The sequence below is a fragment of the Amphibalanus amphitrite genome, unplaced genomic scaffold, assembly GCF_019059575.1.
Source record: "Amphibalanus amphitrite isolate SeventyFive unplaced genomic scaffold, NRLGWU_Aamphi_draft 000085F_arrow, whole genome shotgun sequence".
In the NCBI taxonomy this organism is placed as follows: domain Eukaryota; kingdom Metazoa; phylum Arthropoda; class Thecostraca; order Balanomorpha; family Balanidae; genus Amphibalanus; species Amphibalanus amphitrite.
This window is the reverse complement of record NW_024881581.1, coordinates 370313-389094: the sequence shown is the minus strand read 5'-3', so window position 1 is coordinate 389094 and position 18782 is coordinate 370313. Positions and strand designations below refer to the sequence as shown.

The following is an 18782-nucleotide window of genomic DNA, read 5'->3' as shown; positions in this document are numbered from 1 at the left end:
TATGGGCTTATCCCTGCTCTCTGTAAGCGCGTCTAGGGACAAATAATAGTATGGGCAGATTGCAGAGAGTGCAAGCTAATGACGAATACCTATAATGAGTACAATATATTGTCACAGGGGCCCAGGAACATTCTTCAAGTTGGGATGCAAGCCCAAAATACCTGACATGACGCATATGAAATAGTAGCGTAGTCAGGGGGTCCCAGGAGGCACGTGCCCTCCAGTCCCCCCCCCCTATCGCATTCAGAGGACCCCTCGGGTCGGAGGGGCTCTGTGGCACCAGTTTACCGCTCAGGGTCCATACTGGCCATATTTCGATTCAGAAAGAATAGGGCTCGTAACAGCACCCCGTGAGTCCAAAGAAGCCTCACTAAATTGTCCATGAGGGTTACACGCCGGCTTCTGAAGGCTACTGGCGGCCTCTGAGGGCCCTTTACCGGCCTCTTATGGCCGCTAGCGTGCCTCTGAGAGTCCTTGCCAGCCCAAGAGGGGCCATATCTAGGGCCTTACGCCAACCTGTAATCAGTAATGGCCTCACACCAATGTCTCTGACGGCCCCATTACGACGACTGTGAGACTGAGGGCCCTCACTGGTGCTTCTGAGAGCCCACCCGGCCACAAAGACCCCTGCGGTACCAACTGACCTCTGAGGGTCCACGCTGACTATATTTCAGCTGAGAAAGACCTCACAGGTCTCGTAAGAGCACCTCATGAGCCCCTAAGTAGCCACACTAAGATCTCAGTCAGGGTCTACGCCGGCTTCTGAGGATCCCATAACGGAGACCGTGAGGGCCCTCAGCAGGGCCTCTGAGGGTTCACAACCAGCACCTCTGAGAGACCCACACCAGTGGTTCTAAGGGCCCATAAGGACACCACTGAGGGTCCCCCAAGCCAGTGCCACACAATTTATGCAACCCTATATTGGTGGCTCTGAGGTACCCACACCTGCGCCTGTGAGGGTTCGGCAAAAGCATATCTGACGGCCACCTACCTGCAACTCTGAGGGCCCTACACCAGAGACTGAGGGCCGCACTGGCGTCTCAGAGTACCTTGTCGGTATCTAAGGACCCCACAGGGCTTCTGAAAATGCCGCCGGCCTCTGTGGGCCCCTTGCCGGTCTGAAGTCCCCTCCCCGGTCGTTGAGGGCCCCCTGCCGACTTTTAAAGGGTTCGCACCAGCAGCTCTAAGGGCCACACACCCACATGTAACGGACCCACACCAGTGTCTCTGAGGGTCCACAACGGCGTCTGTATTCTGTGAGGACCCTCACCGGCGCTTATGAGGGATTCACACTAGCACCTCTGAGGGGCCACACGGGCGTCTGTGAGGACCCCACACCAGTGCCTCTAAAGGCCCTTAATTGGAGGCTCTGAAGGCCCTGCATCGGTGATACTGAGGGTCCTACCAAAGGCACAACACAAGCCATAAGTCTCCTTCTGAGTCCCACACGCCGCCCTCCCACCATAGGCGGCGGAACGGGGAGGGCACCGGGGCACCGTGCCCCCTCTGATTTGGGCATTTTAACATTAGCCCTAATGGGCGTTGCATGGAAAGAATAGGACCAAAAGTCGGCAGTGTCCCCCCCCCCTCCACTTAATTGAAGGTGTTCCGCCGCTACTGCCTCCCACCGGAGCGAGTAAACCTGTATCAATCAACGACTTTACTACCGTTGTACGTCATAATGTTCTCATCACGCCAAATCAAATACCATCCGGAACCAAAATGGTCCAGTATAAAATCTGACCTACCAAAGTTATGATCAAGTTCAGATAAAATCAAAGTGGGATGACAATAGCAGGTGTTCTTAAATCGATGCCGAATCAGCAGAAACCATTCACATGCAAGAGAAATACCTTGTGCTGATGTTTATATAAAAACAGACATGTAGGTCCATAAAAGGGAGCAGAGATCCTTCATCGTTGCATCAATGTTGAGGGGGCGGCGCCCACTCGGCTCTCAAGTTGGAGGGGGGGGGGGGTAAGCGCCCCCACTGCCCCCCCCCCCCTGTTCCCCGGGGTCTATGCAGTGAACGACGCTACAAAAAAAAAAACATGTGACACCTAATAGCAGGCACTATGTATAAACATGCGCTCGTACGTATCCCGTCAGACCAGGACGGGGATCTGGGGTAGTACTATGCAATATACATTAACACAGAACTATTTCGTGCTTTAAGATGCATAACATCACATTTTCACCAACATTCTGAGTGCCAGACAAGCCAACAGCAAGGTGTCATTTCGGTAAAATGCATTTAATGATGATCGTAAGCTCACAAAGCATAGCGAGCGTGTTAGTTCAAAACATTGCCGCTAGGGGCGCTGAGGTCGCTAATGCTGAGAGATAGGCCAAAGTGTCGGCGGTCGGCGCCGCATGGGTGTTAATATTTGGGGGAAATAAAAAATGTCACACGGTTTCTACGTGTCTGGGGCACGATAAAATCAGTGGAACACCATGTTTTGCGAAAAAAGTGCCCAAAATGACACACCCTAGTGTTCATCCCTTTATGTAACCACATTACTCCATCTCAACTGGAAGTGGCTTTATGTGGATTAAAACCAAGCCGGTTCTTTGGATTTATTCACTGCTTTGGAGAGCGTTACGCATTCCGTAATCTTCTTGAATTTCGCCCTAGGACTCTGGACAATTTCATCTTAACCGACCAAATGCTGATGAAGCCATCCGAGCGACCGAGGGCTCTCGAGACGGAGCGTTAAGGCTGATTAACGGCGTCCCCCGGCCGTATGACGTCATTAGAAACAAAACTAATCAACGGTGGACATAACTGTAATGAAATGGCGGCACAGGTCGCGTTCGTAATGTATCAATAGTGACACTTAACTCACACAGCTTTAAAAAATATTTTTATCTTCCATTTTTAGTCAAACAACTTATATGTTATTTGTTCCACAGTGATTAGATAAAGAGGATCGAGAGCGAAAATAATAAAGAATAATCGGGGAGAGCCATGTGCACGGTACTGAAGCGTATGGATGGAATTCGAATGACGGCACTCGACGGACTGAAAGTAGCCGTTTTCACGACGGGCTATCCGGCGAGTGCACCTGATTTGACCAAATCTGCACTTTTAAACTTTAATCTCTTTTAATCTCTTTTACAGCAAATATCTTTATTTTATGAATTCATTTCAGTGTTTCAATCGATGATGCTGTCTGATAATATGACAAAGCAGGCATATAAGCAATTAGTGCAACCCTAGCTGATAGCTACTAAGAGACACACTGAACCTGATCTGACCAAATCTGCACCTGATCTGCACCAGATGTGCACCAAATGTGTACTTACCAGATGGCCGTCGTGAAAACGGCTAGTGTCGACTCGAGTGTTCTAGAGATTGGCAGCACAGCTTCAAGTCTAACCACCCCTTGTGCACCTGTGACGTATCCAAACTTATTCCTGAGTCTTAGGCTTACGACACAGAAGGTCAGAATTATGGACAGTGGTCATTCTTAACCCGGCAGTTGCTGGGGTATTTCGCCACCCACCGTTTGCTGGGGGGGGGGGGGGGGCGTTAAACGCCCCCAGCCGATAACTCGAGAACCAATAGGCGCAGCGAAACGCACGAGGCGGCAAACGAAAGAACGCGACGAGACGCTTCAGATGAGTACTTTAAAGTTGAGTTTTGAGGTCACAGGTCGGGTCAAGGTCAGGTCAAACACCTGAAATCGGGCTTTCAGTAGCGTGGACTTCAGGATTTCGCAATGGGCGCCTCTCTTCAGAACCTCTGTCAAAACGGTGCACAATCCATCATATAAGGCCTACAAGAGTGTCAGTTTCATGTAGGGGTCAGTAAAGCATAGGTCAGGGTCAAGGTCAGGTCAACCGGGTAGGCACATATCCCCGAAAATCAAAACTGTTATTCGCAGCCTATGACACATGTTTTATGGGTAATTTGGGCCGTAGAACACGATGGTGACATTCATTTTATCATATATGTACGTGTTTGGCTCAAAAAGTTCAATTTAAGAAATTCATGTATCATGGTCGGCAAGTAGTCACGAGAAATTGTCAAGATTCAGTTCAAGATTTTGGAAAATACGGAACGATAATCAATAATCGAAGATAGCCATTTGATTGTTCATGGTATTGGCATTCTAATGGCGTTTACGGCATGTCTGTATGTCTATTCTGTGATTTTATATGATTTTTTTTAACATATGCCGTTTTTGGTCGAAAACTCAGAAATCATGACGTCACTAAAACCTCGATATCTCAAAAATTTTCCGACCGATTTTTTTGAAACTTTGTCACAATAAACTTCAATCAATTCTCTACAGGTACCCAAAATTTGGCGCGCGCCATTTTTATGCTATGGCCCGGCGAAAAAAGTGAGGGCGTTTAACGCCCCCCCCCCCCCCCCCCAGCAACTCGCAGGTTAACCGGCAGACATTTATTGTGTTTTCAACGCTTTTTTTGCTATTAGGTACGAATATATCACAGAAATACTCCATCAATTATGTAGTTTTTGCTCCAATAGACATTTTCAATTAGTAACAAATCAAATGATTACCTAGAAAATGGAGTGATTTTCCTTCGGCTGCTATTATCTTATAGGTACTGACACTCACGACGCACAATAACGCCTTATTTACAGCGGCCTCGTCTGCTGGCACACTCACTGTCACATCCTCACCTCATCCCCAAAAAGATCTGCCCTCACTTCATTTATATCAACGAAGAAAACAACGAAGAACACAGGAAGTATGGGCGTTATGATGGGCGCGAATGGTGGCGGCGGATGGATCAAGTAAGACTGGGAGGTAGACTGCACCGCAACACACAGCGGCTTGGTCCCCTAAAGGTAGACTGCGCCGCACAGCACGGCACAGTACGCAGGTATCTACCCCGAGAGGCTGTCGGAAGGACTACGTGCGATTCAACCGCCTGCGGTGGTTTCTGTGTCTCATACTGAGCTGGATGATAAACATTTAACTAAATAGATCATAAACTGAAATTCAATGACAGTTACTTATCAGGTGAAAATAGCAAACAGTTGAGGTCAATCCAGTAATGTTTTGTTTATTGATCGCAGGTTTAAAGAGTAAAAGTCCGGAGTCAGCTCAATGATTATCCGTTCACAAACAACCACTTAAGGGTAGTCATTCTATGTACGTAAGTGGGCATTCCCTCGAGAGACCCATACCAGACATCTGTTTCGAAACAAAGCGGTGGCCACGTTGAATATCCTATAAGTTAGCCCCCACAACCTCTGAACGACGAGGCCCTTCCGACCCACATAAGCCTGAACCACCATTCTCGGGGCCGGCCGACGCGAGTCGCCGCCCGCGGCCGTGCCCTTCGTCATCCATGGACGAGCGAGCCGTGCTAATGCCACGGACCGGGAGGTAATCAGGTTGGGCGAGCCCTAGCTTTCCGGCGGGTTTATCGAGCTCAGACTGACGGTGGTGGTGGGTGGGAGCGGCGGCGGGGGCGGGGGCGTCGGTGGGCGGGGGCGGCGGCCGCCCAGGACCCATGCCGCCGCGGGCCGGGATTATCGGCCGTCGCTCGACCGGTCTCTGTTCGCCACCATCTGATGGCGTGTTGCTCAAGTGCAGAGCGGTGTACGCGCTAATGCGTCGCCAAAGGCCACCGAGCCGCCCGCGCCACCGCCGTCGTCGCATCGTACGACGCTAGTAGAGGCCGCGGAGACCGCTGGCGAGGGGCTGATAGGAAAGGCCCAGTGACTTATGGTGCGTCGAAACTCTTGACAAACGAACGATGGCCGACCCAGTCACCAGAGTGAACGCTGGCAAAACGTTTCCGCGAGTCTCGAACGGCCAGAGAAACAATGGATTTTCTGAGAGGTGGCTCTCAAGCGTTAACTAGTTTGCGGTTCTAAAACGCAACGGTTTGGAAGTGAATGACGCTTACTTAAAATTCAGCGTCCGTTCCAGCCACCCGGGGGACAGTGGAAACCATCTTTTGTGCCGGAGAGAAAAGATTATTTCGCTTCCTCTGCTTTCATTCCTTATTAGTCAGAGTAAAAGCGTCGAACAAGTTGTATAAAAACACGCACTTCAAAATCTATTTTGATGTTGAATCGTGAGTTGCGTGCATAATATTTCAGAAAAACTGAAAGCATTCATCAAGGTAGAAATGGTTACCAGGCCTCGTATTTCAAAGTACAATGAGAAATTACTTGTTCAGAGGATTTCAAAATATGATGATGCGAAACTTCAGAAATCACAAAGCATTATTGAGTACATTCTGTCATGAACATATAAAGGTATAGATAGAAATCGGGATAACAAATATCGACGTTGTCATCTTCTTGTCCTTCAACCAGCAATTATGCATTGCACTCTACACAAAACTTCCTTTTTCAAATGACCGCGATAGATTCCCCATAGATGCACAGTCGAGCCTTAGACACTAAAAAATATCCTTTAGGTAGTAGTCCACCCAATCGATAGCTAAGATCGACGAGTCATCAGAGTTGCTGGTATTATATGTAAATCTGTGCTCTATTCACTTGCCCTGATCCCATAATCGCAGTTCCATTCACCACACATTCGTTATCACGCTGGTAAGCGGCAGACAGCGGCATACACCGCAGCGGCGCCGTCAGACGGGCGACTAATGAAGCCTGTCCCGAGATGACTGCCGTCGAGACAGTCCCGGAAATGAGGCGTCTCGATCACATCACGCCGAGAGCGATGATGGATGACGGCCGGCGCCGGAGGAACGCGATGACGTCCGCATCGCTGTCCGGCCAGCGGGACGTGCTGCCGTTTCGGAGCGACATTTTTACTGTTGTGCCTGGATGTCATTTCCGACTGACGCGTGACGCTATCCATTCGGCTTTTCCGTTATTGGATGTGTGCATCCGGCCCTGAAGTTATGAGTTGACACTTCCGGGTGTGGCATCTGTGATTACTTTGCGGCTTCAACTTATCGCTGTGCCTTATCACCCAAAAAGAATTGTAGCGACTGTCACAAGGGGCAATAAGGCCTCCAAAATCGCTCAAATTATTGTTGACACAACCAAGCCAGCCACTTTCTGTCGCACGTGGCAATCAGTGGTTTAAAAAACAGGAATGCCTTAGTCTGAGGTCAACGGTCAATCAACAGCATTAGAAGATGTGTTTGCTTCAAGCTTGGTTTCCAATAAACGTGTTGTGGGCCTGAAGGCTTTAAAACAAGTTTTATAAAACATATTCCCAATTTATTGCCTAAACGTGCTAGTGAAATACAAGCAATATTCAGGAAGATCCGCATAATTCATGATGAAAACAGCTGAAACTCACAGTCCAACGCGCATATATGGCAATGACACCCGACACTTGGCCGGTAGCTACGGGACACCGTAACCACCGTCAAACCCCATTGCTGAGCTGTAACTGGGCGCTCGGGCTGCTCTCCCATCGGACACCAATCCTGGTAAATTATCACCGAATGTCGGCGTGGGCATCAGCACCAAGCTATAACGCCGAATGGGGAGTTACCAGGGCCCGATGGGGTCAGCCGGCAGACCAACTGCCTCTGAATGGCTTCAGTGGAAGGCAGGGGGGACTAACGGCACCGATGACATCGGTCGATGACGTCCAATAAAACCGGCATCAGCTGATAATGACCTCCAAATGCACTGAAAACTTTTTTACCATTTTCTGAAGGGTAAACCCGCCATAGCATGGTAGCTTGACACACAGACGTTTTTTACCACCTTCCAGATGGTAAATTTTACTCTTTCGTGAAGAGTAAACTCGCCAGGGAGGGGTAACATGACACACAGACGTTTTTTACCATCTTCTGAATGGTAAACTCTTTTGATTTACCCTTGTCTAGAGTGTAACATTTTTTGGGTTACACTCTTTGAAAGGGTAAATCTTTAACGGAACCCTTTTTTAGGGAGTAACGCATCATCTACTCTGTGCTTTACCCTCCTACAGAGAGTATATTCTTATGGCCTACCCTTTGTCACATGGTAATGTTTACTCTTTCCTTTAGTGTAAACCCCCCAGAGGATGGTAACAGACCCACAGACGCTTCCTTCAGAAGCTTCACGAAGCTTCTGTTAACCGGAGCTCACCAACTAAAAAAAAATGTTTCAAGAGCAACATGATGTAGGTATATTTGGCTTCCGTACAAACAATACGAGGGGCACACCAACCATGAACATTGTGAGACTCTTCACTTATTCATACAAATTTATACAAAGCGTTCAGCAATGCACAAGCGGTAAATAAACACCACGATACAACTTGAATGCAATTTGAATATGAATACAAGACATTCAGCGCCCTCATATTGGATTAGGCAGAGCGCACAATATTTGAAGTGAGCGACGGCGTTCCTGGGTGGTCGCCCGTCTGCGTGAGATAATGAGACTGGATCACTACAGTGCAAGGCTTTTCAAAGTCACCAACAAAATGCATAAACTTGTAGCATCACAACAAAATTAATGTAGGTACGTACTCACAACACTAGGCCACGTGGCCGTGCACGGGGTCCTGTTAACCAGGTCAAATTAGCACCACTCAACGGCACACAATGCTCTAGCACATCGGTACTTACAATAAAATGTCCACAGAGGCTCTATAGGCGATGAACAACACACAAGCACAATCACCAACGGCCACGCCGCGCGGCACCGACACTGCTCACATCCGCTCTCGGAGACCAACGGCCGAAAACTGACAGATGCGCGCGGCCTTCAAACCGCAAACGGCCGATCTCGTTTCTGATTGGCTGATTGTTTCCATTTCAAATATCATCTTCACGAGGGTAAACAAGATCCACGCATGAAACGACTATCTGTACCCGAGTCACGATACCCAGGAGGAAAGAGTTTTCGTGATGTTCTGGATCGCGAGAGTAATATTGATATTTACATGGTAATAATACTCTTCGCTGGCGAATAAGTTCATATTAACCACGTACCGTTACTATGCACATAATGGTAGCAGCGAGTTACCCTTTCAATATACTATTATCTTGCGGGTTTGATGAAAATGAACTCTCCAGGAGGTAGTAAAAAAGTTTTGAGTGTGTTACCGATTGTTCACTGAAAACTTTTTTACCATTTCCTGAAGGGTAAACCCGCCATAGCATGGTAGCTTGACACACAGACGTTTTTTACCACCTTCCAGATGGTAAATTTTACTCTTTCATGAAGAGTAAACTCGCCAGGGAGGGGTAACATGACACACAGACGTTTTTTACCATCTTCTGAATGGTAAACTCTTTTGATTTACTCTTGTCTAGAGTGTAACATTTTTTAGGTTACACTCTTTGAAAGGGTAAATCTTAAACGGAACCCTTTTCTAGGGAGTAACGCATCATCTACTCTGTGCTTTACCCTCCTACAGAGAGTACCGTAAACCGGGGTGAGTTGATATGGATTTTGAGGTTTTTTCTAGATTTCTTTAAAAACCACATTCATTTACGGAATTCTTTTCGTGCCAGTTTCATGGCACATGCCTTGGGGAGGCAATCAGCAAAAATGAATAAAAAATGTATATATTAAGCCCCTTTTTTAAAACGCCAAAGTTCATATCAACTCACCCCCTGGGGGGTGGTGAGTTGATATGGTTTTGGATTTTTCAAAATTTCTCGGCTAAAGAGGCTCAGAGGTGAGTTGATAAAATGCCAGTGTTTAAAAAAAAAGGATGAGAGAACACATCCTGAAAGAAACCATCAGAAAAATGGTAGTAGTTTGGCAGCAGACCTCACATTCATGAAAACGCAATCATGTCCAACACAGCGCTATCAAAATGGCTTGATTTTAGCAGCATCATTTTTTCGCTTTATGATACTTAGTTTTATTTAGAACATTCTGAACTTGGCTAGTCACGTGTCCTCAAGCCAACGGTATCAAAACTGGCAATATATTTTGGAATTACAAGTGTATTTTCTTGTAATTAAAACACATTGTCAGTTGCGGGTCAAGGTTGATATGCCTCTGACAGAGATAATGGATTAAAATGAAAGAATACATATACCTCTGAGCTTTTGTTGACTGGTAGTCAACAAAATATTAATGAAGTGAAGTGAAGCGAATCTAATTCGGACTGTATTCTATCAGGTAAAATAAGCGACATAAAACAGAATTCGGCATCAAAAGCCAAAATTAACCCTCGCACTTATAGGCGGGCGAACGGACCACCTCGGCTTTTCGCACATAACTCGCGCAAAAAGCGGCCGATCGCGACGAAACTTTCAGTAACTCTCGAGTTTATCAATTTTACACATGTTCTAAAAATTTCATGACCCTGACTCAAATGGTTTTTGACTTGTGACCTGATTCTCGAGACCGCGCTTGGCCGGAATCGCGATTTGGCTTAGTCGGCTCACATTATCCGCACATTTCCAGTCTTTTTGTGATTGTAACGTCCAAACATGTAAATGATGTTGGTCCCATGCAGTATTGTGGGTGTCAACTGTCAAGGTCACCTGAAGGTCAGGTCAGGTCATTGACCTTTGGTGACCTCGGTTCACTTTTTGGAGTTTGACATGTTTCTAGGGTAGCTTTTCGGGCCGATTTCGAATTTAACATGCATTTGATCATTTACGAAGTAGTTTTAGTGCCTTCGTAACATGTTACGACACCGTCAGTGGTAGTTGACGCTTGACACTCCCTATGGATAGCCGGCAGGACACCTACTGGTTGATCTTACCTGACCTGACCTGGCCTAAATGTACGAAGACATCTGTGATCAAAATTAACATGACATTCGTGATCAGCAACCGCAAAAAATAATAACCGCGCTTTACGAACTTCAAATAACTTCCTATTTTCCCGACTTCTGGGTAATTGACCTGGCCTGGAAGGTTAACCAATGACCTAGGACCTTAAAGTTGGTTATCATCAGCTTCCTCGCGTCTCGGGCAACACGCTCGTTTTTTTTTTTCCGCGAAGCTCTAGCTCCACCAGGGGCCAAACGACGATGGGATTCCAACGGACCCCCCCCCCCCCCCACCCTATACGTTAAACGCTGGCAGAACACGAATACGGGCGAGGGCTAAAACACCAGTCAATTTCTTTATATTGTTTGTTCCATTTCATTTTGTCACTCATTCTCGGTTGGCAACTGCCAAGCAGGAAAACTTATCAGTTTCACGAGATCAGAATTCCCGCGCTGTTAGCCATACAGAAACGACAGTTCTGTCATTTTCGAAACTACGGATAATTATAACAATTTTTTTAATCTGTATGTATATAGGTGTTCTAAAGTGTTCCTTTGTAGCTTGTAGGGAGCCATCTTGAGACTTGACAGGGAGTTGTGCTGTGCCTTTTGCATGTTAGGTATGTCCACAGAAAAAACACTTTGGGGTCACTGATGTTAGTTGTCGGACCTTTGTCCCCGTCTTGAGTTGAGATGTTAGTTTCAAAACCTTTCGGCCAGTTACTCTCCGGCCGTCGTCACTCGTCAGGTGTTCTTTGACCCTCAGAAGGAACTGGATGTTGGTGGCGTTGCGCCATACGCGTCAAACCGTTCGAAAGCTCCTGTAGTCAGCGGGAATCGAACTCGGGTTTTCCCGGTGATGGTACACGGTTCTAACCACTCCACTATCGAGGCAGATTTGAGTATGGCCGGAGAATTTACTGGCTGAAACGTTGTGAAACTAACATCTCAACTAAAGACGGGGACGAAAGTCCGACAACTAACAACAGGGATACTAACAGGCCTCGTCTCAAGCATTCAGAAAAAAAACTAAAGCTTTTGGGGGTTGATGGAATGATGTGGGGAGAGAAAAGGAGAAGAGTTGGTCTAATTGACTTTGTCTTACCTGCAGACCCATATTTCATGCTAATTTGCATGCATACCAGCCTGGTATCAGCTTTTATCATGCATATCAACTCACCACTTGATGGCATATCAACCCACCACCTGTCACTTTTCTTAAAAATATAAAAAAGCGTTGTTATAGGTGAAACCCAAAACTACCTGGGATCAACAGTAAATTGATGGTAGTTTCTTTCCCAGTGCATGTTGTTCCATGAATATCCAACGTATTTGCTGTAGGGTGGGGACTTTTCCTTAGTTTCAAAATCAGAAGAAAAAAGGACTTTGAAAAAGTAATGTGTTAAGAAGCCACTGCACCACATGCATGCCTTTCTCAGCTGTATGCATCACTTATTGGTTGCTTCACTTCACAGAAAAATAAAACTGAAAATTGGTTTACAAATGGATGAGCAGCACACATTTTAACATTTTTCGAGCAATTTATATCAACTCACCACCCCATATCAACTCACCCCGGTTTACGGTATATTATTCTGGCCTACCCTTTGTCACATGGTAATGTTTACTCTTTCCTTTAGTGTAAACCCCCCAGAGGATGGTAACAGACTCACAGACGCTTGCTTCAGAAGCTTCACGAAGCTTCTGTTAACCGGAGCTCACCAACTAAAAAAAACATGCTTCAAGAGCAACAATGTATATTTGGCTTCCGTACAAACAATACGAGGGGCACACCAGCCATGAACATTGTGAGACTCTTCACTTATGCATACGAATTTATACGAAGCGTTCAGCAATGCACAAGCGGTAAATAAACACCACGATACAACTTGAATGCACTTTGAATGTGAATATAACAAGACATTCAGCGCCCTCATATTGGATAAGGCACAGCGCACAATATTTGAAGAGAGCGACGGCGTTCCTGGGTGGTCGCCCGTCTGCGTGAGATAATGAGACTGGATCACTACAGTGCAAGGCTTTTTCAAAGTCACCAACAAAATGCATAAACTTGTAGCATCACAACAAAATTATTGTACGTACTCACAACCTAGGCCACGTGGCCGTGCACGGGGTCCTGTTAACCAGGTCAAATTAGCACTACTCAACGGCATGCAATGCTCTAGCACATCGGTACTTACAATAAAATGTCCACAGAGGCTCTATAGGCGATGAACAGCACACAAGCACAATCACCAACGGCCACGCCGCGCGGCACCGACACTGCTCACACCCTCTCTCGGAGACCAACGGCCGAAAACTGACAGATGCGCGCGGCCTTCAAACCGCAAACGGCCGATCTCGTTTGTGATTGGCTGAGTGATTCCATTTCAAATATCATCTTCACGAGGGTAAACAAGATCCACGCATAAAACGACTATCTGTACACGAGTCACGATACCCAGAAGGAAAGAGTTTTTGTGATGTTCTGGATCGCGAGAGTAATATTTATATTTACATTGTAATAATACTCTTCGCTGGCGAATAAGTTCATATTAACCACGTACCGTTACTATGCACATAATGGTAGCAAAGAGTTACCCTTTCAATATACTCTTATCTTGCTGGTTTGATGAAAATGAACCCTCCAGGAGGTAGTAAAAAAGTTTTGAGTGTTCCATCATCGCTTTTCGGCGAAAAGTTATCGCTCAGATTGTATCCGTGTGGTAATAACATTAGTGTTCATGTGCTATTCGTTTTTGGATGAGTTGCGACGAAATGTGAATACAAATTGATGACAAAATTGGGAACATTTGGTTAGCATAACATTATTATTAATAAGATACTAATTTGTGTATGTACAGTCTGTCTTAAAAGTACCGCGCAAAGTGGCGGTGGATCCATCGAGCCTGACTGAGGAAGGGCCTGCTAAATTTGGGTCACCGAAGCAATGGACATCCTCGTCCATTCCCCAGCTAAATTGGTTCGGTGACTTTCAAATTAAAGCAGACCTTTCTCGGTCAGGCTTGATGGATCCACCGCCACTTTGCGCGGTACTTTTAAGACAGACTGTACCAGGCCAACGTCCTCCTTAAATGCGACAATTGTGCCTCCAATAAGTGTGCACATAAAATAGACATCGCTATAATAAGCAGATAAAGAACACACAGTGTCCGTGCTGAGCCCGTGATATTTTACTTACGGTCCTTGTTGACCAGTTTGCAGATGGGGTCGTGCGCTGACCACTGCCCGTCTGCCTGGCAGGTGCGGGTGGTGGGTCCCACCAACCGGTACCCCTGCCGAGGAGGTCAGTAGAGGTCAGTAGAGGTCAGTAGAGGTCAGTTAAGAGGTCAGCCTGACTACCACCCGTCTGCCTGGGTGTATGGGTGGTGGGTCCCACGTACATTTGTTGACCCCCCCCCCATTCATTTTCTCTCCATTTTTTTTTTTATTAATCGGACCTCTCTCCAACGGGCTCTTGTCCCAATTATAGGAGAGAGCACCTGCTCCTCCCGCCGTCCTATCTCCCCCCCCCCCCCAGGCTGCGGCTGAAGTGGGAGCCTACCCCACACCTGACGCAGCCGGGGACGACGACGCCCGCACCGCGGGTCGACGCTTTAACCGACTGCGCCACCAGGGCCACATTTTCGAGTTTTACGCGCACCCCCAGTCAGAATAGCTCGATTTATACCGATCATCGTCATATAGGCAGTTACTAGCCACCAGCAAATGATCAATATGCATCGGCTCTCTGGGGAAGGCTCTCATATCCTCTCCCAAGAGGGCATGTCGCACTCACCTCTGGTGTCAATTTACGTGTTGCCAAGACCATTCGTGGGAATACGGGCCCACAGGTCTACGTGTGCCCCCAAGAGACCCACGTAATGCGAATACATGCCAGACAACAACACCGGGAAGACAAAGAAGAGACGTGGTGGGATGGTGAGCGACGACGTGGGACAAGAAGACGGCGCCACGACGGGACAGGGGCGGGACAGGGGCGGGACTGGTTAGGGACAGTGCTGGGACAGGTCCCGGACAGAGCTGGGACGGTCTTAGGCGCGAGATGAGGTATATGACGGGACTGTGTGGTCAAAACGACAGATCACTACATCGGAGCATCAATGAAAGCACTCGCACCACTGCTGTCAGTCTGGTATGCCTGTGCTGCAGTGTCCAGTGTTCAACGTGTGAATAAAAGGTCAAAGGGAAGCATCGCCATGAGAGAGAGAGAGAGAGAGAGAGAGAGAGAGAGAGAGAGAGAGAGAGAGAGAGAGAGAGAGAGAGAGAGAGAGAGAGAGAGAGAGAGAGAGAGAAAGAGAGAGAGAGAGAGAGAGAGAGAGAGAGAGAGAGAGAGAGAGAGAGAGAGAGAGAGAGAGAGAGAGAGAGAGAGAGAGAGAGAGAGAGAGAGAGAGAGAGAGAGAGAGAGAGAGAGAAACACACAAATGTCCCTGATTTTGTTCCTGCTTTTGAACTGGAAAACCTCGCTCCTTCATTGCACAATTTTTCAGTAACCCGCTCGGAAAAGATATCATTATCTTCCACTGGGAGTCATTAAGAATCCTCTATATCTTTACTTTCATAATTCCTTTCAAGAATGCCGTAAATGTCATACGTATATCGGCTGAGAAATGGCATATCAACATCAGGGATTGTAAAAAATGGAACAATCCTAGTATTTTTCGTACCTCCCTGCAGGCGTATCGCGCTGTTGATGCGTAAAGACGCCCATTCAGTCTCATTCGGCCAAAGTCGGGCGGCTTTAGCTTTGGACACTCTTTGTCTGTGGAAAAAAGTAGTCGCTCGTCAATAGGTATTCGACCCAGCCGAGGGAGAAAAATACCCGATGTAGAAAGATTATCATCTAGTTTGAACGCCACATGTAATCCTTTGTTGCTGGTTGTGAAATTGGGGATATTTCCGGAAGGAACATCCGAGCAAATACTGAAGGAACGTGAATTCGTGTTGCTGCTACCATCGACAACAGCATTATCAAAGAAAGGTGTTTCTATCAGAACACTGGATAGTTAGTGGCTTGTGCTTAGTCAATGCACCGTTTTCTCGTTTTGGTTGACAAAACAGAAAGCCTTCGGCATAACAATCTATAAATCATAATTAAGTTTTAGGTAGGTATACCGAGTGCTTACCTTGTTTGACACACGACATGCCACAGGCACCATCACAGACACACTTCCTGTTTCGGCTCCGACAATCATTGTCTGAGTCGCACCGCTTCATACACACTTGACCCTGAAAGAGCACAAAAGTCAGCTGGAAAAGGTTATAAAACCAATAGGTTAATGTGTCATCGGCATATGCTTCTTAGGTAGGGACACCATGCATTCACTTATACAAGTAATTTCCTAACTATCCGGACATTTCTCACAAACAAAATGCGAGTACTCGCATTTTGTTAGTGGAAAGTGGCCGGATAACTAGGAAATAAGTAAATATTTTTTTTTACAGTGTTGTAAATGTAAAAATGGCGATCCGAGTTCTAGCTATTCTCATGATAAATCATAATTTTGAGTTATTGACATCCTCATTTAACCAGGAGCCTGCCACTAATAGGGTTAAGGAGAGTTTGTAGTTTCCGTCCAGGAAGCTCGTTACTTTGACGGTCTGATCCTGCACGCTGTCTCGTTAAAACGTCTGTCAGCGACCTTGCGTCATGAGACTGCCCTGAGCGGTGGGTGGTTGGACCACTCATTAGTGCAAGCTCTGAGAGACAGTAATGACAGCATGTCACATTCCGGAGTCTGGAGACTGGACCTATGTAGTGACAGGCCAGAGCACACATGACAGTGTGCATAACGTAGCAAGCCAGCCTAAAGAGATGGAAAAGTACGCTCAGTTGTCCTTGTTCGCTTGGACAAAAAGGCCTGGAATGCATCTTCTTTTAGAAAGTTGCTGTTGCTTCGTACGAAAAATTTCAGAAAGTACACATTTCTAGGCTCTAACATCCCACGTGAAGAACGCTGGCTAACCTGAAATTTGACGGCGTCCTCGTCCCTGGGACAGTCGCCGTCCGTGTCTGGAAACACGTAGTTGTCGTCGACGTCGAGGCCCGTCGCAGGCCGCGCCGTCGACGTCGATGCCAGCTTTGGCACCGTCTCTATGTACGTCTGATTTGGCTTGGGGCCCCAGCCCTCTGAAACAAAGACAACGCGGTCACAGACATGGCCAGACGGCGCCAGAGTCGAGTCCAACCAGACGGCCTGGCACGGAGGCTGCTGCAGTGATTGATTGACCCGCTGTTTTGTCACCTCACTGCCTTTATATGTAACTTTCTCTATTCATGATGAGGAAATCCGGAACAGGAGCAAGAACAGGAATCAGGACAGGACACTAAGGATTTTGCAAACCAACAAAACATCCTTGCTGTGCTGATGCTTTCTGTAAAAAAGCTAAAACCATGTAGCGTCAGCAGTTACGTATAACGACAAAGAAATGACCTATGAATAATGCCGCTATATAGCTGGGATGGTCCACAGTCCTATAATAGCCTTCCATTGTTCTGGAATACGACCGTGGTCATAGTCCGAAGTTCATCGACAGTCACGGGGTGTTTCACGGAAGTTCTGATTCACCGGACAGTGACGGGGTGCTGCCGCACGGATGACAGACGGTTAAACACTGCGCTGCGCGCTATCGATTCGAGCTGTTTGACAATGCGGAATATTTTCGGACGATTATTTGCCGTATGACTGAGTGACTGTGTGGTAATTTTCAGTTGTTTTGATCTATGCATGATGATAATTTGGTAGCAAGTGTGTAATGGAATGATAGCATGCGTCCAGCACAACAATATAGTGCAGTAAGCTGATGCATACCTCTGTTGAAAAACTGTCCTATTAGATTAATAAAAAAACTTCCTGGCTAGAATTTCACCCAGCATATGATCTCTTTGGGTAAGAAGCAGGAAATGACTTGATAATATCTTGAAGTTCATTTGATTTCGTTTATTTTTTGTTTTCTGAAAACAATTTGAACTAGGATGAATTAAAGTCAAACATCACTAAAAAAACATGGAGATTTTTGGAGATCTTATACCTACCAGTAGATAGAACAATCTAACTAAGCCCAGGCAACGTCTTACAAATGCCACTGCATTGATGGGTCTGGCTTTGTGATATGCGTCATTATCCGCCCACACTGACATAAAAACCTCCACTATTTTCTGCTGGAAGAAAATGATATCTGGCTCAATGCGTTTCTATCATGGGCCCGGCTTTTGTGTCTAATGAATCTGCCCTCTCGAGTTGGTGTTTTGGTAAGAATACCGCGCGGCAGTATGATCTCATAAGCCCTCCGGCTCAGTTGAAGATAGAACTCCGCCAGGCACGGTTTCCGGCGTCGCGCCGTTGCCTGGCAACCGTCGAGTTTTGGCTCTCGCAACCAGCTGTCTACAACCATTTGCCAAAAGATCCTGCCGTTTTTGTTCTGACAACGCTCGTTTCCGCGCAGTGTGAATACACCTTAGTTTCTCATTCAAATGCAAATGGGGCCTGGAGCAATTCGGTGCGCATATGCAAACAATGCTCACTGGGCTGATGGCATCCCTGTAGGATGTTTAGCTTGTTTACAACCACTTAGTGCAGGCACCAGTTTCAAGAGGTAGCTGATCAAGTTGATGTTTCGCTAAAGGCGTTGGGATAAGGTTAACTAGTATGCATGAAATTCTGGTGGATCATTTCTTCTTGAACCTGCAGCATCTTGTCTCAAAAGCAGTTTTCGCCACTGGCCGCAAAATTCCAGTCCAGCCCAGCCCAGGCCCATGGGCTCGCAGCCCGGCCCAGCCTGAACCCATTCATGATAAAAGTGTCAGAGCCCAGCCCGGCCCAGCCCGTTAAAAATGAATTGATCAAAAATTATGGACACCACACAGTTATTATGTCATCCAAAGTTAGCAAAGAAACAATCTTTTGCGAGCAGCATGCCCAAAGCACATTGCATACGTGCTTTATTAACTCGGTTTTTAGTCTTGCACAGTTATAAGCTAGTTACGGTTTTTGTCTCAATCGCGCCCATCGATCCTTCATATTTATGGGCCCAGCCCAGCCCGTAGCCCAGCACAGCCCATAGCCCATTGGGCTGGCCCGGCCCGCCCGTGGCGAACACTGCTCAAAAGCCAAA

General features: G+C 46.8%; 1 protein-coding gene across 2 annotated transcripts in view; it reads right to left on the bottom strand.

Moving 5' to 3' along the window:
* The window catches only part of LOC122379849 (sushi, von Willebrand factor type A, EGF and pentraxin domain-containing protein 1-like), a 111389-nt gene that overhangs the window by 70712 nt on the left and 21895 nt on the right, over positions 1-18782 (bottom strand). For both annotated transcript variants that reach the window (XM_043362397.1, XM_043362398.1), the window contains exons 3-6: positions 16634-16797; positions 15794-15896; positions 15335-15429; positions 13849-13942 (exon numbers count right to left, since the gene is read on the bottom strand). In XM_043362397.1, coding sequence (XP_043218332.1) covers positions 13849-13942; positions 15335-15429; positions 15794-15896; positions 16634-16797 — 456 coding nt within the window. The remainder of the gene's footprint in view (positions 1-13848; positions 13943-15334; positions 15430-15793; positions 15897-16633; positions 16798-18782) is intronic.